Here is a 23,573-nt window from a genome sequence, read left to right on the forward strand (position 1 = left end):
CTGTTCTGCTCTGTTCCTTGCTCTCCTGAAAGGAGGGGTCATTGCCTGCAGTTAATGTGGCTTGCTGATATTCCATAAGTCTTGGCAGTAACTGCTTCCTGACCTCGTTTGGTCACAAGGATTGGAGCAGCTGTCTGAGAAATTCTGTTGGTTTTGGCTTCGCCTGGTTCTGCTGTTCCTGTGGAAGAACAGAGGGATGCTGGGGCACATGGAGGAAGGGTTCAGGTTCAACTCTCAAGTCTTTTGAACTCAAAATATGGATCGTTTTCACCACCCACCACTCAGTTTCATTTTAGCAAAGACTTTTCCAAAAGGGTTGGAAGCTGTGCAACTCCAAGGGCTTCTGGAACTTTCCTGCTAATTACTGCTCTCTGCATATGCTGCTTTTTCCTAGCAGCAAAGAAGAAAACATGCTCGCTATTGTGGTTACAAACACTTCGGTAGATATTTCTTAGAATTACGAGTATTACCTCCATAATTGGTCTGCAGCCCAATTTTTTTTTCCTATACTTTCCATTTTATTTAGCAGAAGAGGGGGCAGAAAATGACAAATGAGCTGCAGTCCCCAGCTCCAGGGCCTGCTGTGCGGAGCAGGTCTCAAGCTGTAACCTGTTTCTTCTTACGCCACTGCTCCTGTGAGGCCAGAGCATAACCTAGAGCAGTCAGTGTAATTATGTAAGCTGCTGTATTCTAATTGTTTCAATTTTTGTGCTGGTCCAGTTGGGAGAACTTCAGATCACTTTGTAACAGACTGCTAACAACAGACCCTGCAGGAATCTCGAGTCTGTACCTTCACTTCATCTTCCCATGAAGATGACCCAGTTGTGTGGGCTCTGGTACTTTATAGCACGCAGCAGTGCTTGGGTTCAAACTGATGACTGCTTTGACCTCAAGTTGTTTTTAGATTAATTCAGGTTTGTGGAAGACTCAAACGTGATCAAGTTGAGTTTTGGTGTATTAAAATCTCTCGTCCCTACGCAAGAAGGGATACAAGGTCTGATGTATTCTCTGGTTCCTTTAGCAGTGGTAGCATAGCAGCCCACAGCGATGCAGTAGTTTGGATATGGACTGGTAACACAGTGCCTTTCTTCAGCTGAGTGCTCCATCCAGCAGAGCCCATTGAGCCCAGTGCCTGCAGCAGGCAGCCTGAGGTGGGCTGGGGGCTGCTGTACGGCCCTGCAGAGCCTGCTAGGGGATATTAATACTGCACTGCCCTGCTGTGAGCTGGGATCATGTTTTCCCGTGTGAGGCTCGGCATGGTTGGGGCATTTACACTGTGCTCAGTGACACTGCTGTCAGTCTGAGTGGGGAGCTCTGAGCGGGGCGTAACCTGTGCTGCCAAATTACATTGTTTATTCTCTTTTTAAACAGTCTGAAGCCTGTAAATGTGACAGTGTAGTGCTACTGAGCTCCCTGTCTGCAGGGCCGGCTGCAGAGAACATCTGTAGACAATGCTGTTCTGCAGTTTGGGCAGTGTTTTTGCTTTAATAGCTGTATATGTGTTCCCTTTGTCATCCCCATGGAGATCTTGCCCTTCAGCTGTTTGAGTAGCGGCCAGGGCTGCTGTCCCTGTCCAGCCCAGCTTCTGTCAGGCTGAGACTCCTGCTGCCCCTCTGTGTCTTTCACCCTTGCTGGTGTCTCTGACCTCTGCTTGCTGGATGCCAGTAGGACTGAATTGTTTTAGCTAGAGTTTGTGCAGACATCTGGGTTAATTCAGGTGCCAGGCTGCCAAGTGCTCTGACTGGGGAGCTTGGGCTGGGGGTGATGGTGATGTGCCAGATGCTGGCTGGGCTGCAGCTGCGCATAGTGGAGGATGTGTTCCTCTCCAGGCCACAGCTTCTGGCTTCTCAGGGGCTGAGGAGCTACATCCCATTCTGTACAGTGTGAATTTCAGGTTACCTCAGTGAGTAGGGGAGGCAGGCTTCTGTGAGAGCACGCCCAGCTCAGAGGCTTGAGTAAGGTGTGGAGAGTGAAAGGCAGCAGCTGTGCAACCTAAGAAGGTAAAACTGGACAAGGGGACGATGATGTGGTGTTGCAGCTTTCCTATCTGGAGGATGGGCCCTACATTTGCAAACATGGGATACAGGTCTTGTTTTCTAGGCAAGACACTAGTGGGTTACACTGCAGTTAACAGTAGGGGATGCCTAGAAGCTTATTTCAGCTTAATTATTGATGTAGTAGTGGACTATGTCTATCACTTTCTGCATTTGAGGAGCTGCAGATAAACATTGAGCCTGGGTACTGCAGCAAGGCAAACTGTTCCATTTCTCCCTTTAGAGAACTGACCTGCATCTTGCTGATGTGCTCTGAAACCACTCTTTACAGAGGCCTTTTTCTGGTGTTGCAGCAGGAGGCACCAACCTAGCCATCATAACAGCATTTTCCTTGACAGAAGAACTGCAAGGCTGGACTGTTAAGCTAGGGAGCTGTACAAAGGTTTGGGCACTATTGCCATTGTAAAGGTACACACACACAGTGATGTTTTGATGTGGCTTTAAGGAAAGACAGCACTTGGGAACCTTTCCTGCTCTGAAGCACTGGTACCAATCAGTGGGAGTGATCCTGTAGTCTGCAAGTTGAAACTTTCTTTTGTGTCTGAAGAGTTCAGATAAAGTGAGAGGTAAATCTTCTGTTACCTGTGTGGCACTGGTAAGCTGCTCTCCAAGAGGCAAGTGATGATGCACAATGTCTGACAGATACGTATGTCTGTCTCCTTCTCAGGTTGCTTACTGCTAGGAATATACCGTAGCTTTCAGATAGGCCTCTGCAAGCAGGCTGAGCTCTGCAGTCTGGGGCTGCATACCAAAATCCAAATTATTAAGTGATGTATTACTGGATTAAAGCTTGTAAGCATCTGGAAATATTCAAACGCCACAATTAGTGTCCTGAAGGAGAGTTTGTATACAGCACTGTCAGAGCTCTGCTTTACTGTTTGTCTCTGGAGCCTTGCCTGGAGAGCATGCATCCCAGCAGGCAGCGTTGCTGTTGCTCGATATTGTCTATATCCTGTTCCTGTGCGAAGCAGAAATGTGTTTCAAGCAGCTGGCTTAGTTTGCAGCTGATCACACAGTCCTAAGGTGAGTAAGCATCTATACTTTAGTTTTTCAATATACAGACCTAACCCTGTAAGCTGAAACTTGAAGTCTGGTTCCTCATCCAGGACAGTTGCTGTAGCTCTGCAGTGCTCAATTCTCATTCTGGTCTCCTGGTAGAGTTTGGGCCCTGGGAAGCAGAAGAGGCTCAGGGCATCACTCTGCCCTGCCTGGGTCTGAAAGCTTTGGGCTCCTGCAGCAGCTGCCTGGGGCTGATCATTGAGCAGGGCGTCCATTTGTAAGGCAGGTGTAAATATGTATATGTATTTTCCTCTGGCAGGTCACAAAGGACTTCATCAAAACATTTTAAACAATCTCAACCTATTTGTCTTGCCTTCAGGTTACACGTTCTCTCTCCTTTGGGGAACCTTGGTGCCATCTTTCCTCAAGTAAATGAATCTCTGTAGCACTGTGGTGTTTTGAAAGAAGTGTGACTTCAAATTCTGCAGGGAAAGGGCAGGAGAGTGAACTGAGTGACAGGTATGCAGGGCAGCAGGATGGTTGGGTTTGTGGTACTGCGTGTGGAAGAGCTCTCTTATGGTGGAGATTTAGTGGTCAGTGATACAAATTTATTCTCCAAATGAATGAACCTCAGCATTGGTGAAAGTAGTGAATAGTTCACTTGCTTATTGGGGTCGTTCCAGATTCTCTGATCCCTCCAATTACTGCACTGGGAGGTGGTCTGGAAAGGCTTCCAGGTTAGGTGTCATCAGTAGAGCTTAGAAACTTGCTAAGTTTGTGTTTATAAGGCGTTAGTTAGACAGCTGCATCCTTGGTAAGGTGTATCCCAGAGAGGTGAACCCAGGTCTGTGGAGCTGGATAGCAGAGCAGGGCCCAGGTGGAGCTGGGTGAAGGGTTCCAGAACCACCCTGTATGAATGAGCTGCACGGGATGATGCCTAATTAACTGTCTGTGTGGCTGCAGTGATCAGAGGATGTGCTGGGGCAGAGCTGGGAGCTGACCTGGCTGTAGGAATTCTTTTCTCATGACCAGATCTCATCTGCAGTCAGCAGTGAGCTGGTCTTCGTCATCCAAAGTGACCATAGCAAGCAGCAGCTGTGCTGCATTTCCTTGCTGACTTGAAGCTGGTGGTTGCAGGATGGGTGGATAAATATGTGCCTTGCTTCTTGCTATCATTGCTTGAATGCTGGAATGATAAAGAGATTTATGGTGAGCTTTTGATGTCTTCATGCTATTGGTACTGCTTGTAGATGAGTGTGGGTGACCTCATTTGGCTCCTTGGTCAGCTGAACCGTGCTATTAAAATAACCGTCCTGCCTTCCCTCTGCATTATGATCTCACTAGTGGCCATGATGCATTTGGTCAGGCAGCTCATTCTATTACTAACAAATTCTTTTAGGAATTTGTCCTCCAAGAGGCAATGCCCACTCGTAAGTCACTGCCAGGGCAGCAGTGCTGGTGGGAGCGGTGGTGGTAGGGCTGGAAGGGAGGCCAGAGAGGGACTGCACTCTCACCAAAGGCCCTTTGCTTATGTTGAGTTAATAATAAGTTGTTCTTTGTGCTTGGGTCAACTGACCTGATAACATCTGTTTCCTTTCTTGAGAAATACATACGTTATTCCCAAAGATATTTGGCTAGGTAAGGCACTGCAGTTCTTATCATCCAGCATATCAGAACAAAGCAGAGATTCCTTTCCAGTCAGGACATCTGATGTAACACCAAGTTCTTTTCCTTTACTGATAGCTCCTGGCTCAGAGATCGCCTTCTGCCTGTACTTCCAGGATCCTTTGTGCAGAAGGAATAAAGTTCCTCCTCTTCCAAATAAAAATTGTTTTTGAAGTAAAAAATGCTGTAAGATTCTTGTGTTGTCTGCTTAATACTACGTAGGCTCCCAGTGGATGTCAGTGAAGTCTGGGCTAGCAATAGCTATCCCTCTTCTAACAGTCTGTAAAGGCAAGGCAGTCTTCCTGACCCACAGAGATGCTTGTTGCCACTGGCAGAAGACAGTTGCTCTCTCTTGCTAACGTTCCCATGGTACTAAAGATGCTAATGGTGTTAAAATGTGCTTTCAGAACTTGGTATAAAAGAAAATTTTTCCAGTAGTCTTCATTTCATAAGGAAACAACACTAGGTGTGGGTTTAGAAAGGGGGGGAGCCATTCTCATGCCTCGGATGCCTCAGTTGAGGGAGATGACACGAGCTTTCTTCTGGCAGTGCACGAAGTTGTCTTTCTGTTACCTTGCCTTTGTTACTCAGGCCCTTGCAGCCAGTCCGTGTTTGCATATCCTCCTACTGGCAAAGGGAGGACTGATTATTTTCCATCTCTGTATATTGATATGTGCAACTGCTGATGTTTATGTATATCACTTACGTGTGGTAACTTCTGTAGAGCAGAGGTTGAACTATTCCAAAGTCATCTTGATACTTAATTCATGTGGAAATGTGGGCCTATGTGTATCGCTTGCAGTGTACACTCAATTTCAGTAGCAGTAAAAAAGAAATGCCTCAGTACGAGTGACTTCAAAGAGCAGTGTAAAAATTGTACTTGAATGTTTTGATGTGATGGCAGCTCTGATGATTTCTGTTCAGTATCAGCTCTAAAAGCAGGTGACAGAACGCTGTCTGCAGTGCCTGCTGCCCTGTGCCCAGGATGGGGGAATGCAAGGAGCAGCATCTCCAGGAGGAGATTGCTTTGGGCCTCTGCAGAAGGAAGACATGGCATCATAGGAAAACAGCAGGATAGCAAGAATAGTGGTTGGGAATAATAGGCTTTTTCCTTATCCAAGTTACATAATAGAATAATGATACATTAGCCTAAATAATAGGGTTTGCTCTTGCACAAAGTCTCTGCTCTCTGTCCTTATCAACCGCTGCCAGTCCCAGCTAAAGAATGTGTGAAGAATGTGATGTCCTCTCTTTGATTCTGTAAAGTCTGGTCTTCCACAAGTGGTGTCTCAGTACAATGTACATTTCTGTGTCAGTGCAATAACTCTGGACATATCTAGTAGTTATTTTTCTCCTCTGTGTTGTGTGATAGGTAAAATCGCTGTTCTCTATTGTAAGCTCTTGATTTTTTTCCTGTAATTTAACAGTTTTTAGAGGATGATTATAGGGTAAATCAATATTGCAGTTCTTCCAAGTATAAAAATGAAAATACTTTCGCAGGCGTGTGACTGAAGGAGTAGAACATCAAAAGGTGCCCTTAATTCTTTAACTTTATAAGTAGAAAAGAGACTTAAATATCTGTGGGAAGGAGATCAGATGTTCCACTTCAATGTTTATTTACGTTGATTATCTTTAAATGACTTTTAATGCAGGTAATTAAAGAGCTTTTTAACAGAACTATAAACCAGCGGTCTGAGGATAGCATGTACTTAAAGTTCTCCAACAGAAAGGACCTTAATTTTGCTCTAAGAGAAATCCAAAATAGCCTGTGAAAAACGTCTTGCTCCTCGTGTTTCTAATTCAATTCTGTGTTTATTAATGAAACCTCTTTTTCTTTTTTAAGACCTATTCAGGGCTGTTCTGCGTAGTTATAAACCCGTACAAGAACCTCCCGATTTACTCAGAGAACATCATAGAGATGTACAGAGGGAAGAAGCGCCACGAAATGCCACCACACATTTATGCCATATCCGAGTCTGCCTACAGATGCATGCTGCAAGGTAAGGGCGTTAACATTTCTTACAGTCATTCAGTGAGTCTCAACTCTTCCATGCACTTAAAGCTCCCGAGTTTTGGAAGTTCAGCTGTGTATTTTCCTGCTGTGTTGTAGTTCTTAACGCAATCTCTATTTCCTCTTGTGTTCAAAAAAAAAAAAAAAAAAGAATGCTCTCTTACCTGGAGACTTCAGCTTTTAGACCAGAAGTAACTTGGAGCTTGACCCCTCATTGGTGTGTTTGTCTGCCTTACGGCTCAGAAGCAAATGGATGCCAATAGGAGGTGTGCTGTGCCAGCTGGGGGCACTGGAAGTTGTAATGGAAATACTCCCTTCTAAAAGAAAAAGAGATAAGATTGATGTCAAAAGTTGTAAGTGCCCTGGCATTGAGTGAAGTGAGAATGAGACAGTGCGATGAAAGGGGAAAGCTGAGGTGTAATGGCTTGTTTCTGTGCTCCTTTAAAAATGGTGACATCTTGGCCACTGGAAGTAATGGTCTGAAATGGCAGTGAGACACAGCCAGGTGCTTCACCTTGAAGATCCAGGTTTGTTTTTTACCACCAAACTCCCATGAGGTGTATCTGTAGCAAAGTGAGCAACTTCGTGGTGGGCGCTTGGAATTTTGGAAAATGAGCATCTGGCAGATAAATGCATTGAAATAAACACCACTGTGGTAAGTATGTTGAAAGAAGCAACAGCATCAAACTTGTACAACTGCACTGACACAGTGTTGGATGGTGCTGTTTGCACTGGTTCCTGGCTTACGCTGGGGATACCTTACTGATCCAGAAACACCAGCTTGCTCTATCTAGAGAAGTGCATGTAGGACAGAGAGGCCTGAAAAACGTGCTGTGTTCTGCTGCACGTGTGGCTGGAAGAGAAGCTACAGCCTGTCAGCACAACATAAACCTCTCACAACTCAGATCAGAGTCTTCCTAACTTGGAAGACAAGTGCAGACTTTGGGGTTGCATACATACATACAGTGTAAGTCAACATCAGTAGTTCTCAAGGCTCAGATGCTCTCTGTGTATCTGTTCCCCAGTACCAGTTTGTGTCTCTGGACTTCTCGCTGGATGTACAAATTTTGTCCTGAATTTAGGAAACTAGGTTTAAAGAAAAAGCTTTCATATGACAGTCTGTGTTTAGTTACAGTTGTTTTCTTTTCGTACTGATATATCTCTGTGTTTTTCAGTGCTTACTTGCTTTGTGATTTTGATAGTGTGAATTTTCCTCTCTTAAAAGAATGAGGGTGTGGATTGGAATTAAAATAGCTGGGGGCTGTGCAGCAGGACCAACGTATTACAGAATGATTTCTTCAAGGTTAACAATCTGTTTCTGGTATCCTTCACCTGTATGGAATTGTTCCCTGGTTATTTTTGCAAGCGATTGCAATCAGGCAGTGAACTTTCTGTTGGTGGTTTGCCTTCACAATTCCTTTGCTAAGGATAAGTAAGAGCTCAGGAATAGGTATTGGCAGTTGTACAGTAGGCAAATATTTTACTTTAGCAAACTGTTCTTGCCTGATCGGGTTAGATCAGAAGAGACCTCCAGAGGAAGGGAGAAAGCAGCACAGCTTCTGATTTTTTGTAGTGCCCTCAGTGAATTGTTTGCAGACATTGCTGTGCTGTAGGAGAAAGGTGGAGTACAGAGCTCTGGAGATATTTGCCTGAAGTATGAGGCATGGCTGTTTGTATTGGTGATTTGCCTGGCTTCTCATATTCTTGCGAAGCAGCGATGGGCTGTGATGAGAATGGCTGGTGAGCATTTGTGTGAAGTGGGATAAGTGGAAGGGAGGGGCAGCTCTGCTGCTGCTTAGTGCTGGGCTTTGGTTGCAGGGCCTCTAGATGGGACCTGCTGAGCAAGGCAGTGCTTGAGGGAGCTCAGTTTGAGCCAGCAATACCCTTAGCTGTTACAATTGCAGTTTGTTTGATTTTTCAGTATCAACTAGTACTTACCTTAATAGTAGGAGTCAGTAACAATATTCAACTTATTTTTTGGTTGCCAGTTTGAAGTACAAAACAAAGTGTGGGATGTGCCTGTCACTTGGTAGGGACAGTTAGGTTTTTCTTCATAGCTGAGGAGTTGATACAGTTCAGTTTCCTTAATCTAATTATTCCTTACATTTTGCTCTAGACTTTGTCATAAACTAATGGAACAGAAAACTTGTACTGGAAGCTTTTGGCTAGTAGGATTAGGTCTAACCAAGAGCTAGCTGTCTTCATTGCAGCACTTCAGGTGAAGTCATGAGTGGTCTCCACTAACACAGCCTTATTTAAGCATAGTCTGACAACGGTGCTTTTTCTCAGCAGTTGCTAATGTGGCTGTAAAACTGTTTCTGTAGCTCCCATCCCGGTTTGTGCATGCAGTTGCTTTGGGAGGTGTAGATAGGATGGCAAAGGGAGAGTGAACTGGGGGTAGAGAGTTGTTATTCCAGTACTACTGCAAATAATTGTTGTGCTACTGTAGTTTCTTTTGATATAGATGACTACCGTGTCCAGTAGTTGGCTTCTGGAATTTAATTATTAGGATTCAAAACTGAGATTGAAGCCATAGGAATGCTGTTTCGTTGGGTAATATGACCATAACCTCAGAGAATACCTTAACCATTAATTTAGGCCAATGAAAGCGGGTTGGCTGTGTTTTCCTGGCCCGCTCAGTGGTATTTTGTGCAGTGTAATCATGTTTACTTTTCTCGTAATCATAGCTACTAATTTTCCAGGTGTTGGTGAAATGTGTTTATGCTGATCACCAGGATACTTGGACCTGAGCTGTGTCCAAACAACCAGATTTCTTACAACACAATTCCTGTGTGCTGGTAGTAAAGGGCAGCAAGTAAACTGCTACTTGGTAGTTTAGCCCTTTTATGCCATTCATTCAGAGCTCAGATGATGGGAGATCGACTTCACACTTCTGCTGAGCTGAGGGTTCGTGTGTTGTGTGAGCCTTAATGTTATCTTAAGCAAAAAAAAAAAAAAGGTTGTGAAAGCAGAGGGTTTTTTTGATCAGCAGAAACAGAACTGATGCGTGTGTGTCTGAATAGGTGCTCGTCATCTTATGCACTGCTGAAGTGCTCCATTTTGTTAAGCTGGTGATGTGCACTGCGTGTTGCACTTCACAGCACTCTTACAGAAAGGCTGTATGTGGGGAGTGCTGCAAACTGCCAGCCATAAAGCTGCTGCTGCGCTCATCCCCGTGAAGAATTTCCTGTTTGGGAGAGCTGTCATCGCAGGTCAGCTCTCATCTTGCCCTCCAGTGGGAAGCAGAATGGGCTGGAATTCGTTTTGGAATTTGTTAACTGAGGAGGACAAAGGGGGAAGGAGGGGAAAGAGCAGGGGAAGCAGAATATGCTCAGAAAGCCTGGTTTCTCATTTCTGAGAGCAAATAGTAATCTGCAGAGAGATGTGATAGCTTACGCTAATTCCACACAAGAAAGAAGGAAGTGGAAAAATCATTTTTAGGGCTGTGTTGCAGCTGGCCAGTTCAGTGCTGGTGCAGCTGTGATGTGCTGAGGATTTGAGGCGAGCTTTGCAAGGAAAAGCAAATCTCAGTGATTGCTTGATCTCGTAAGCATTGACTTTCCTGCAAGCCTTGCAGTAAAGATTGAGTGCAGGCAGTCTGTGAGTGCCAGGCGGGACGCAGCGCGCTCCCATTACGGCAGCCCGGGTCTCTCTTCCGGAAGCACTCATTACCTGCTGTCCTGACCTCAGAAGGTAATAACCTGCAATTCTGCTTTACATGCTGGATTTCCCCTCTGCCTCCCCTACTAATTAGTTTTCAAAGCATTGTGGTGGTAGGCTAAGTGCTACTTCACAGGTGATTTAGTGGATTTCCCTTGTGCTTTCTCTTCATTTTCTTAATGTGAAGTTGAAGCAGTGAGTTCACATAACCCAGGGGCTCCTGGCTTATTGAAGCTGTTTGGCCCTAGACAGAAATCCTATGCATTCATGCATAGGGCCGGGGTTGGCATGCTTCACTAAGGAATCCTAGGCAGAGCTTTTCAAAGCTGCTGGGCGGTTGACATGGTCATAAGGAATTGGTGTCCTAATCCCTGTGACAACATTGACCTTAATTCTGTTTGGTAATACAATTTGTAAGACTTGCTGTGTTCCTCTGCAGTGCTGAAACGTACAGGCGATGAGCAGCAGAAATATGGATAGGAGCTAGGATTTTCTTTAGGAAATGAATTCTGACTGCTAATTCCTCTATGACTATCTTTTTTTTCCTTTTTTAACAGAAGAGGCTTGACCTGATTGTGCAGGCAGCACTGACATAACTTTCCTCTGGTGCTTTTCCCATACGAGGCTCTCCTCTCCTGCTGTACTTTTTGAGGAAGTGTGGCATTGTCTTCTTATGCCTCTTTATTCACTGAATCTGAACAAAATACATTGTAGGATGTGTTGAGGCAGACTTGGTTTGCTTCTGGTTGCTGAAGACCTGCTTGCCTGCTAATATTACTCTTGTATAATTATGCTTAGTCTCTCCTTTCTATCCCGTTTCCCTGAGGACGTCTTGGTCAGCCCTAAATTAGCACTGGTATTTTCAGACTGCTTTAATCCTGTTCCAGGGGAGCTTTATCAGAAGCTGTGCAATAGGTGAGGGGAGCGCTCGGTGCTGGAGGAGCTGGCACTGCCACTGCTGCTCCCTGCAAAATAGCATACTGACCTATATCTCTAGTTAATTCCCTTTGAAATGCTTCTGGGAAATGTTTTTATTGTATGAAATAATTTAGAATAAAACATGGCAATTCTTTTGTGTGTTACTGAATATTGAGGTGGCAGGGACAGGTGGCTGTGAGAGTGAAGAGCCTGGCTAGCATTCTCCATGATGGGAACAGCACATCAAACCTGTTAAATGTGCAATTAATGTTGTTTTTCACAGTATCTTTTTTGAGTTATCAAAACCTCAGAGTTCTTCAGCTCATCACAAAGTGCAGGATGGCAGGAACTGAACAGAGCTAACTGCTTGGCAGATGTGATGGGAAGGATTTCTGGGCTTCCTTATCATTGCACTGCTTTGTGCTTTTCTTTTATCCAGCCAGGCTGGTGTGGAATGTGAATATTTGTGTGACAATAACATGGAAATGTGATATACGGTGATTTTTAATGGCTGGAAAGAGGGATGGAGAATCGTGAAGGAAGAATTGAAGCAGAATAACTGAAATCCATCATGCTGAAACAGTCTTCTGCCTCATTCCTGAATTTGAAGGAAAATGAGAAATGCTTCTGTCAGCTGAACCTGTGGTGCAGTACTTCATTTCTCCTCACCTCTTTGTTCCTTGGTATCAGATCTGCTTCAGCTGGGGCTGTTTTAATGACCTTGTGCCATATTAGCACATCTCTGAATGATGTCAATAGCAATTATTGAATAAAGCTTAATGATGCTCGCTGTTAGAATGAGGTTGTATTCTACCACGTGTTTTTTCTCACCTTTAGTAGTGTTTGAAGTTCTTCAGTACTGCAGTACTTGGACAACAGTTCTTAACCTTTGTCTTTTTCTGTGTCAAAATGTGTTTGGATCTCTGCTCTAATTGGAGCTCAACCTCAGGGTTACAAACTTAATTAGACATAATAGTATTTAGAGTGAACTGCTGTTTTCTTAACTCTCAGTTCCTTAGAAGTGTTACTTGAAGTGGTTGACTGTGTTAATTTTTTTGGCACACCTTCAAGAAGGAGCTTTGGCACTCTCCCTGCCCCTTCCCCCGAGGCGCCGTGTTGCACAGCCCAGCCTGAGCCTTTTGGTCAACGCTGCGACCAAGCGATGGGAGCTTGAAGATCTGCAGAGCAGGCTGAGCTCATAGCTGGTTTGTGACTGTGCTAGCAGGCAGACAGGAATTCAAGAGCAAGTGCATCCAACTTATGAAATCATTCGTGAGATGATTCATTTGTACGTATTACTCAGCCAGCACCTGCTTCTGGTAAAACTCTATTCCACAGTTTTAGTTTAGATCAAACTTTATTTCAGGGTGGATGTGAAATAAACACTATTTTCTGCTTTTCTTTTTTTTCGGTTTTATCCTTCAGATGCCACAAATGAAGGTATTACTTCTTGCACAGCAAAAGCTTCAATGAATGGTGTTCCTGAGAGCACTTTGCTTACAGCAGCTCTGCTGGTGATGCATGCTTTGTAGTCATTTTTTTGGTCAGTCATGTCTGCGTTCCTCTGGAGTGCTGAACGAAGAGTCCAGTTGTGCCGGAGCTGCCAGCAGCAGCAATTGCAGTAGCTCTTTTTTTATCCACCCTCCTATTTATTAAATGTTCTTGCTGTGTTCTGGCACAGAAACAAGAAGTAGGAGCAACTGTGAGCTCTTAGCTAGCAGAGAGGAATGGTGAGTGTTCTTCTGTTCTTTGTCTCCAGTAAGTCAAGGCTCTCATCACCAACATGATTATCAGTGCATCTCAGTGCAAGCTTTCAGTGCTTTCCTAGCTTCCTAATCAGGAGTGATGGCATCATCTAGTATCCATTCACTTGTCTGCCCTTGGTGCTTCCAGGCATTTGGCCAAATGGAAGCTTCTGGCTTTCCAGATGCTCAGGGGCACCAGGTTTCTTTTATTCCAAGGCTTTTTCAGAGTGCTGGCAAGACCATCAGCTTATGTGTACAAGGAAACTCAAAAGAAAAGGAAAGTGAGACTGCAAGCACCAGATTTCTGAGCATGGAGAAGGAACCGCTGACCTACTCGCTGTGGCTGCGTGTGGATGTTTGGCACAGAGCTGCCCCAGCAGCCAGATGTTAGCTGCTGTCTCTGAGATTCTCTTTCAGATCTGCAGATATGATAGTGGTATGCATGATGTCTGTCCAACGTGTTGGTGGAACCTGTTCCAAAATATCCAGCTAGCCTTCACAGGAGTGTGTGCGTACGTGAGGTGGTGTGGGCATAAAGACTCAGAAAGGTTTTTTAGGGAGAGAGCGTGCCTCTCAAACACACTGATCTGTGAATGAATCTGAGTGGACAGGAGGTCATCTGATAACGACCCACGTGAGTTTTCAAATGTAATTTTGGTAATTATCATAAGCACAGGCTCTGAAGTAACTGCAGTGTGAGGGAAGGCCCCATGCAGGTACAGATCTGGTTATGTGGCTGATCTTATCTGTTGTTCTCTGCTTTCTGTGGCTTGGCAGGGTCACTGCTGGAGACATAAACCAACCTGTGCTTGCGTTCATGCCCCTCATTTGTAGATTTTTTTTTTTTTTTGCCTGGAAAATGCAAAGTGATTCTGAGATGACACTTGGCTTATGTGGATTTATTTTTTTTAGGACAGCAAAAACAGGAGCCCAGGACGAAGGGCTGTACCTCGGCTCACAGCAGAGGCCACACACATGAGGTGTACGATAAGGAATAAATTGCTCTGGTAGTGCTGGAGCTCTCACTGCTTTGGCAGGAGCTTGTGAGTGTGAAACAGATCTGTAGCGATCTAAATTAATTGTGCAGCAATGGTTAAAAATTGGAGAATAGGATCAAAGTGGGAAACACTTTACTGCCCTGAACTTAAAACTGCTGCCCCAAACTTTTGTACCTTCGGTGCTTTGTGCTGCTCCAGCCTTTCCCTCCTTTGGGAGGAGAGGAAATAAGTCAGGAAAACATTTAAAGAACAGCTGAAGTTATCAAAACTGTGTTCAGCATGGGAATGATAATTGAGGTCAAACAGAGTGAGTCTAAATCTGAAATGGCACAGGGAGGGGGAATGGTGCTCACATCTCCCACCCATCTCTTCCTATGCGAGAACAAAGGGTCATTAATTGGCAATCACAAGTGACGTGCAGAACAATGAGAAAACATTCCTTAATGGGGCAGCTAAATGGTAGCAGCCCGTGTCTCAGGATGTAGGGCTGCTGGAGTTCTGTGCTTCTTGAAAAACTGCTGTTGGAGTGTGATGGACCAGAGACAGAACTCCTGTCTTGCTAAGTCAGCGCTTATTTGTGCCCTGCGTGCGGAGGCAGCCATGGCTGGAGCTGTGCCTGTGCTCTGACATGGCAGGGCTCTGCTTGCAGCTGGCTGTTGGGGGCTGCTGGTCCTTGAAATGGGGGGCATCTCCTGAGCTATCCACTCTTGAAACCTCTTACAAGACAGTAACAGTGGCTCTTAAATATTCTCTGAGGACACTGTTTCGTATTTGTTACAGTGATCAGTGATGCTAAAAGTAACAACTTCATTGCTAGAGAGCAGAGCCACAGTAAGTCCATGCACCGCATCTGAGACATCAGATATTTTGAGGTGAAGCCCCTCAAAAGGCTTGTTATGGATCCTAGAAAACACTCATTAGAGAAGCATCTACAGCTGCAATCCAGCAGCTGCTAAACCATGCACTGAGGTCAGCTCCACTTACCCCAGTTGCTGTGCTGGTGTGGGATGTGCCTCTGGGCTGTGTCCTGTCCCCTCTGTGACTGAGGATGAAAACCCAACTGCTCAACTTCCTGTTACAGTCAGAAAGCCCAGCAAAGTCCTCTGCTCTCTTTCCAAACCTGCGGAGTTCAGGCAGAATGGAGTAACTAGGGAAGAGCCCACTTGGTTCATAGCCAGTTCTCTTCAGTGGTTTGTGCCTGCTTAATTGTTTGGGAGGGAGAGGAGCAAAAGTGAATTAGTGAGCCTCAGTGGCAGATATTACTGTCAAAGGACCTCCTTGAGTTATTGTTTCAGTTGACAATGTAATCTTTGTCTAAACAAAATTGTGCTGCAGAGGAAGCAGAGCAACTTAAGCGGGGTTGCTGGAGATTAGAAACCACTGCTATGCTGAGCACTCTGCAGTCCAAATAAACCCTTTTCAGCCTGTGGTTGCCAGCTACCACTAATCTTAGGTTACTGTTAAGCAGTATGCAAATATCGCTGAGAAGTAAGCATAGGGATGGCCCCAGCTGAAGGTTTAGGAGTTGCTCGTTTCTGCTGGGAAAAGCTCACTGGGAGCCAGAGAGCAGCCTGTCTGTGTGATGTGAAGAGCTGTGAGCAGAACAAGCGAGGCCTGGCAGCTCTGGAACCTGGTGCCTGATGGGCTGGGACCTCTCACTGCTGTGGCTGTGAAGCGGAAACAGGAGCTGCTGGAGGCCAGTGGCTGTGTCCCATCCCTGCTGCCTGCAGCCCTTGTGCACGCTGTGGCCCAGCCCTTGTCCTGCAAGCTGTCCCTGTGCTGCCCTGTGCTGAGGGCCAGCTGTGTGCTGCAATCCTCCTGAGCTGCAGCAGCTGCCCCTTGCACGGGGCTGCTTGCATTTGGCTTCCCTAAATGCACATCTGTTTGAATGGATCTGTTAAGGAATGCGTTGTCTCTTAATTTCTCTTAGTGTATTTAGCAAATATGTTTTAACTTCTAAATTAAACATACAGGACTCTCTCTTAATGGAAATAAGTGAAACTGCTGGAACACTGACTGTGAAAACATTGTTTGAGCTTCTTCAAACTTGGTGAGGACTAGACAAAAAATTCTTTCTGATGTATAATGGAGAAGCTGCCCACGGTCCCACAAAGTGGGCAGGATGCAGTCTGGCAGCTATTTGTTTTCTCCTTTTCTGCTGATTAAGCCCTGGCTAGCAAGTCAAAATAAATGTCACAGTTTTTATTTGGGAATTTGGGTAATTTCAAGCTAACATTGCAAATGCTTAACACTCAACTTCTAAAATGGTCTCAATTCTAGCTTGGTTTGTTTTCCCAGGGCTGGGTGCTGTTAGGTTGCACTGTCTGTGCTGGAGCACTTATGCAGCAGCCTGAGCTCTGGGGTGAGTGAGTGAGTAATGTGTGGCTGTGAGATGTGCAAGAAGTGCTTGCACCCAGCCAGCAGTGGGGTGAGCCCTGCTGGGGTTTGCCTCACCTCTGCCATGCTTCATTTAATGATCAACTCAGTGCATAAGGCAGTTGGTCAGCAAGCAGAACTGAAGCGTGGCAGTTGTGATTTATCTCAAATCTGGCACCTTTTGGAATAAGGTACAGAACCACAGGTTTTTGTGTTGGTTTTTTTTTTTTTTTTTTTTTTTGCTGCTTCTGTTGTTTATTTAAAACTTCACCACTTGCAGAAACATCCACACAGTGCCTTTGTCAATGTGCTCACCTTCATAGCGAAGAGATACTTTCTCAGTGAAAGACTTGGGCACATCTTGAGCCTTGGAGTAAGAGGTAGGAATTGACTTACTGGACTGCCAAAAGCGGCTTGTGACCATGAGCCTCAGTGCTTACTCCTGTAGACTGTACTCCTGTAGAAGAAATGTAACAGACAGTGCCTCTGTCTTGTGTTGTGCCATGTCAGAAACAGTAAACAGACAAGATCGGGAATTAGTAATTGCTTTAGAGATAGCAGTGCTGTTCTGTCCTCGCTTGGAAATGAAGGTTGTTGTGCTGGAAGAGAAGTTGTGCTGGAATTCTTTGTGGCCTGGTGTCTGAGCTGGCACAGGGGTGTTCTGTGTTCTGTGGGACAAGTGTGAGCACTGCTGAAAACAAACCGAGCACTGTTATTAATCTTAAAACCACTGGTATCTGGGGGGAGGGGTGGAAAGAGGTGCACCTGAATTTCATCTTTGAGGATAAATTGCAGTGTTATGCATTTCAGGACAAGTGAGAATCTCTGCAAGTTCATCTCGATCTCAGTTTCAAAGCCATTCAACTTGGAGATAAGAACTTACAGCTTGTCACTAAGCTGATGGTGACGAGGCAGGAAGAAAAGGGTAAATGCAGTTTCAAGGTGTATCCCTGCTTCCCTAAAGAGAAGACATCACTTCCAACTTCCAGTGGCACCTGTGTGTATGTGGAAGAATACTGTGATTCTCCTGCTTGTCCTAATGATGTCCCTGACACCTCTCCTTTTTTGTTTTAGTTACCTGAGACCTCCTGGAGTGAGTTATCTCCTGAGGTGTGCTTTGGCTCCTGTGGCATTTTGGATCTCTTCTGATCCTTGGGCCATGTGGAGGTTCAGGTTCATTAAGGAGTTCGTAATGGCTGCTTAAATTGAGGTGCCGTAACTTTACCTGCCAGCCTTATAGTGTTGGCAAATCACATGCTTTCTGAAACATTCAGTTGCATGTTTAATGGGCTGTTGTTGGCAAAATACTGTATTCCTATGAACTGTGAGGCTGCAGAAAGTACCCTGACGAACACGACTCAGCTGTGTTGCACAGCTGAAGGTAGAGGTGAAACGTAGAGTCTGCAGTGCTGCTGAAGGAATCTCCCAGGAGCAGAAGTGTTGGGCTGTATTTGCTCTGCAGTAAGATAGGTACTCAGCAAAACACTTGTGCCTGTCAGTCTTCCTGTGTTATGCTTTTGGAGATGTTTGTTGCAAGTCACTTCATGGTGTAAAGCGTTTGATAGTTTATGGAGTATCCAGGCAACATTTTAGTGATAAACACAAAATATAAAGGCATGCTTCGTCTCTGTAACCAGATCATTTTCTGTGCTTAGCAGTCCAGTAGGACTTGGTCATTCAAAGGTTACTCAAAGCTTGGAGTTCAAGAATGGCAAGTTATCAGACCACCTGTCTCCTTTACGACCCAATCCTATCAGTCCTCAGCAGCAAAATCCCTGTGGATGCAGGGTCCCTCTGCTGTAGGCAGTGACCCACTTTCATAAAACCTGTCAGGAATTCAAATTTTAAATCTCTTGGAATTGTCTGATATTTGAGCCTGCTGCTCTGCAGTAGAGGACAAATACCAACGGAGCTTCCAAACCCAACATCCACAACAAACAAGGGAATCAGCCAGGTAACCAAGCTTTTCTTTGTTTATGGGCCGTGGCACCTGAATGTTAAGTACTGTCTAAAATTGAAATCTCTCTGTTTCCCCATCATCATGCTCTGGAGAAATAAATAGGGTGCATTGAAATGGATCATCTGGAAGAGTGTGGCACTGAGGAGAGATGACACTCGGCATAGCTGCAATGGAGAGCAGTTCCCCTGTCTGTAGGTTCCTGCAGGCCGAAGGGTGGAAGTGCAGCACTGCGTGGCCTTGTCTTTAACAGGACTGGGGAAAAGGTTAAAACTCACGTTTGTCTCTTTTCACCTCTTCTCTGGAGTTAGCTGTCCTGTCTTGCACACTTCATGTTCTTACCTAAATAAGGATTAAATGCTGAAAGGACGTGTGGAAAGGGTGGAGGGATAGCAAGACAGTCAGTGTTTGTATGAAGGCTGTGACTAAATGTCATCTTAGAGCAGGGAGGGATGCATTAATTCTGGAAGCAGGTAATAGGCCTGTGGAAGTGTTTTGAATGTGTATTTGTTATTATGATAGCTCAAAACCTGGCTTTCTAGTTGGGCAGTTTGCTGTGGCCCCGGATGGCTCTGCCTTTCTTGTGAATTGAGTTGGGAAGGGCAGATCTGGGCAGCTGCTGTACTTCAGTGTAGTAAAGGGGAGCAAGGCAGTTGCAGAGGGTGGGCATTCATTTGCTCACAAGCTGTGCTCTGTAGTTTGGTTTCTGTCCTTCAGTGCTACTGCTTTGAATATTTCTAGGAAACTTGAAGACAGATTCTTCCTTTTCTGCTTGATTATCTTCTACCACTTTATGAATGACCATAGTGTGAGCACAGCAGAACTAAGGCATGCTTTTAAGAAAAGCTGCTCTGTTAAAATACAGTAATTCCTTTGTAGGCGGACTCTAGATTGGAGCAGTGGCTTTTCTGAACATCCTGCCTGAACCAATTACCCAACAAATGCGTTTAATGCACATCTGGAACCTTACCCAGAGTTAGCAGGGGTTGGTTAGGGCTGGTGTGTGTGGGGAGGATAATCCTTTTATAACTTGGAGACAGAAGGGAAGGGAGGAATAAAACATTTCTCTATCCAAACTCTCAAACCTTTTGATTTTCCTATACTTGTGTAGTAAAAAATAGATCCCAATGTTTATATTGATAGATTTTTCATACAGGAAAATGTTGCAAATGTTTGGCAGCCAAGCAACAGCTTTGTTTGAGGAGGTGCCAATTGTTGTCCTCGTACTCAGTGAGATGAGTGAAGTAAGTTTAGGGGCTTTAGGGGGAATAATAGCTTTCAAAGCTGTCATTCTTGTCCTTGTATTCTGGTGTTTTTCCTTTGCTTCAGAGTTTGATCTGTTCAGCCCTGGACAAGGTGGTTCCTACCAGGGCTGCAGCCTGCATCAGTCAGGTGTTAAACACAGCACTTGGTTCTTGCCTTGGGAATGAGAGTCAGCCTCTGGATGGGGGGGAAGAGGAGACCCAATAGTGATACCAGTGCTTCAGTGCCTGATGCCTCCAGACTCTGAATAGTTTGGTGTCTGCAACTGGTGTAACAATCAGCTGCTTCCAGAGGGAAAGACTTGCTCTATGTTGCCACATCTGCCTTGTGCTGGCTGCTCTCTTTCCTTTTATAGATATATTTTGGTAGGTTAAATGTCTGCTAGCGCAGCCCCTGATGTGCAGTGCAGACGTGCTTGGGATGGAGGAGCTGGTGGCAGGAGCCCTCTGGCTGGGAGCAGCACAGCACTGGGCACTGAGTGTCCTGGTGGCTTTGGAGAGTGCAGTGCATGGGCTGCTGGTGGGACGGGTGGTTCCATGCCTTCTGCGCACTGATTGCAGCAGTGCTGTGGCACAGGCTGGTCAGGGTGCTGAGCAGCTTGAAAGTGAAGTTCCATTGGTTGGCTCAGCTGCTTGAACTGGCAGGACTTGTACGTTTGGTTGCTGGTCCAAAGTGGAATGGACTGGGGGATGTGAGCAGGGGAAGCAGAGGCAAGGAAGGAGAGCAGATTGGCAGCAGCTCAGGTTATCTCCAGCAGTAGGGGAACTTTAGCCCAAGGCTAATGTCAGACTGTGTTGTCTTTGTGCTTCCTAATTCCTCCATTCAGAAGGATGTGTTATTTTGTAGAAATACTGGCAAGCAGATAATTAAATTTTGTTTTTATTCTTAGGCTCTGTGTGATTTTGGAACTTGTATTTCTAATTAGAAAAACTGTAGTAAGCTTTCCGTGCAGCTTGAATGTTACGACCTTCAGTGCTGTTTGGAGACCTTGAGATATATTTAAATCCAAGCTGCAGCCCTCTGGAGTGATAGATTCCCATGGGACTTCACTGTTTGTTTAATAACAAAGGGTTGCTCTTGTGATGTGGGTCAAACTGAGTCAACAACTTGCTCTCTTCTTCATCCCCTTGTACTGCTTGCTTGTCCCTGTGCCTATATCCGTCTCAAATAAATTGACTTTGTGCTAAATGAGTGCCTTTGATTAGTGAGCTGAGCTGCCTCCACCTGGGAGCAGAGCAGCACCCAGAGCTGCTGGGGCAGCGGGAGCTGAGCTGCTGCAGCAGAAGGGGAGGATTTTCCAAAGAAACCAGAAGTTATCTGGCAGGTACTGATAGAAGAAAGTGTTACTGACCCAGTCTCACAGGTGCTTCTCCTTGCTAAAATTGAGCACATGATTTACCAGATAAAATGCATTGTGCCTTTGTCCAGAGTATCCGTCATCCCAGACTGAAAGCCGATGGAGCAGTGGAAATGCCAAACTTGCTGGTCCTATTGATGAAACTGAGTGACTTGTATTCCCTGTCTCAGTTGCCATAAAGGTTGGAGGAGCTGATAGCCAAACTCGTTCTGCTTTTTGCTCCTGGAATTTTGCCTGCATACGCCATGGGATTTGTTGCATGAGTTTACTCTTTGCATATTTCTGCAAGTCTCTGTCTCGTGGTGGTGTGAGATGTTATCTCATGAAGGCCTTGCTGGAGAGATGATAGTTTTGGGCCTGTTTTTAAGAATCACAAGACTTAGAGGGAAATTTGTTTTCATAACGTATACAGGTTTCCATGAACAACCACTTCAGCTTTAAAAACAAACAAACAAGAGCAAAGGCTATTAAAATCACTGCAACGGATGGTAGATCTCATTCTTTGTCATAATAATAATCTGTTCTGTTGGCTGAGTGCTGCACTTTGTGTTGAAATTGAATCACAGAAAACAGCACAGCCTGGTGAAAATATTTTCACATGTAAGCACAATAAAGTGGTGGTGCTTCCATGCCCCAGATGAGTTCCCAGCAGTTCAGCTCTGTCAAAACACGGCCAAACAGATGCTAGACAGTGCTCTACGGGACCAGCTCTTTAGGAAGGGACCAGCTGCTTTGAAATCAAGACCCTAAGTAAACTGCTTTATTTGGGGAGGGGAAAGCTAAACCAAACGAACTGCAAATGAATGTTCTTTCTTAGTCCCTTCGCTGTGTCCAGATGGACAGAGGAGAATGAATTTGGAGTAACATACTGCAGAGCTTGGCAGCTTCCTTGTGACGTGTGCCTGTGCAGGTTACTGGACATAGAAAATGGAAGAGGTTTTGTGCACTTGCTGAGGTTTCTGGTAAGGTTAGGATACCTGCAGCTGCCTGGACTTTTAGGTAATCTTTAGGATGAAAAACTCATTGATACTGCCTAGCTTGTTGTGAGCACGAGCTCTGTGTAGTAAACCCACAGGTAAAACATGGAGTGGTACACAGCAGTAACCCGTGCTCACTGCTTTCTGCCAAACTGGTTTTGTTTTCAGGGCAAGCACTACCTGTATTCCTGGCTGGTTAAGTGATAAACTGAAGAGCTGTTCTTCAGAGGAATCTTTTTTGACAAACTGCAGTGACAGCATTGTGGAGAAGTTATTTTGGGGAAAACAAAAAGGGAAAACTGAATTACCTCTTTAGAAACCATCACTGCTAATACTACAGTCGGGAAATGCTACCTTTGCACTCCACTCAGGATACTAACTTTGCATTCACTCTGCAGTTTCTTCTAAGTGAGGAGCTGACTGGTGCTGTGTTACCTTGGCTGTGCTGGCATGGAGCTGCCTGTGAAGTTCTGCAGTCTTGGTGCTGCCTGGAGGCAGGCTGGGTCGGAGCTGCTCCTCTTTCCCTTTGGAGCTGACAGCCCCAAGGCCCGTCTGGCTGCAGGAGCTCTGGGCTCTGTCTCCTGCTGGTACCTGAAAGTTATTTCTGATGGAGCTTGCAAGAGCAGCTGCCCTGTATCAAAGCCAGAAGAACACAGAATTTTATAGACCACACTCTTAACATTTCTGCTGTTCTCCCACTGCTGTTGCCTGCTACCAGCTTTTATTTCCTGCAGTCACAGCCTTCAGCCTTCCTTCTGGTGCATCTGGACAGGAGCTGCTGCATGCCAGGCACGTGTAGGAGGCTGGGTGTCAGCACTCATGTCAGCAATACCACCACTTCTTGAATCCCTTCATTCCCCCTTCTAATAATTTTGCTCGTGTTCCTATTCAGAACTGTTTGAATATTAGTTGCTGTCTGTGCAATAGGTAGGAGAATCACTGGTATCTTTTGCTCTTTCTGAGCACGTAGTTACAGGAGGTTGAAGTGCAAATCCTTGTGTGCTTTAATGTTTTCAGTGAGAACGCAAAAGTCCACCAGTTGCTGGTGGTGCAGTCCCAGGCCTCTGGTACAGCTGTAACGTTGTGCAGCAGCATCTGCCTGCAGGAGTCCTTGAATCTGTGTCCTTCAAATGTTCTATTCATATACTCATTAAAATAGCAATGTTCTGCTTTCTTTGGCTGCTTTGTCTGTACTGGCCATTGAAGGCAGTTTGGAGCTGCTGTCACAAGGGGCTCTCAGCTCTCCCCCCGCCTCTGTGAGTTGTGCAGCTCTGTGCTGAGGTGCATGAGTGGACCTGCAGCTCAGTGTGGCCCAGGCTGCTGTCCCAGTCCCCCCTCTGCTGACGTGAGTACTGGCAAAGCTAGGAGAAGGAGACAGAACACATACCTAGCACCACAGCCTGCTGTAGCTGCCACAACACTGATCCCAGCCCCTTGCTTTGTCCCCGCAGCAGCTCTGCAGCTTGAGTTTGTGCTGCTGGGCAGTGGGGAGGCTGAGCACGAGCCCTTCCTGAATGTGGGCAGCTTCTGGGGGAAGTGTGGTCACCTGCTGGTCCTGAGTGCTGGCTGAGGCTGTAATTATGTGTCAACACC

General features: G+C 45.5%; 1 protein-coding gene across 5 annotated transcripts in view; it reads left to right on the forward strand.

Moving 5' to 3' along the window:
- Positions 1-23,573, forward strand: part of MYH10 (myosin heavy chain 10) — a gene marked incomplete at both ends in the record, with an annotated part of 89,581 nt that overhangs the window by 5,519 nt on the left and 60,489 nt on the right. For all 5 annotated transcript variants that reach the window (XM_079544116.1, XM_079544115.1, XM_079544117.1 and 2 more), the window contains one exon: positions 6,562-6,718. In XM_079544116.1, the coding sequence (XP_079400242.1) occupies positions 6,562-6,718 (157 nt within the window). The remainder of the gene's footprint in view (positions 1-6,561; positions 6,719-23,573) is intronic.

This window comes from Tetrao urogallus (assembly GCF_951394365.1).
Source record: "Tetrao urogallus genome assembly, chromosome: 18".
NCBI lineage: Eukaryota > Metazoa > Chordata > Aves > Galliformes > Phasianidae > Tetrao > Tetrao urogallus.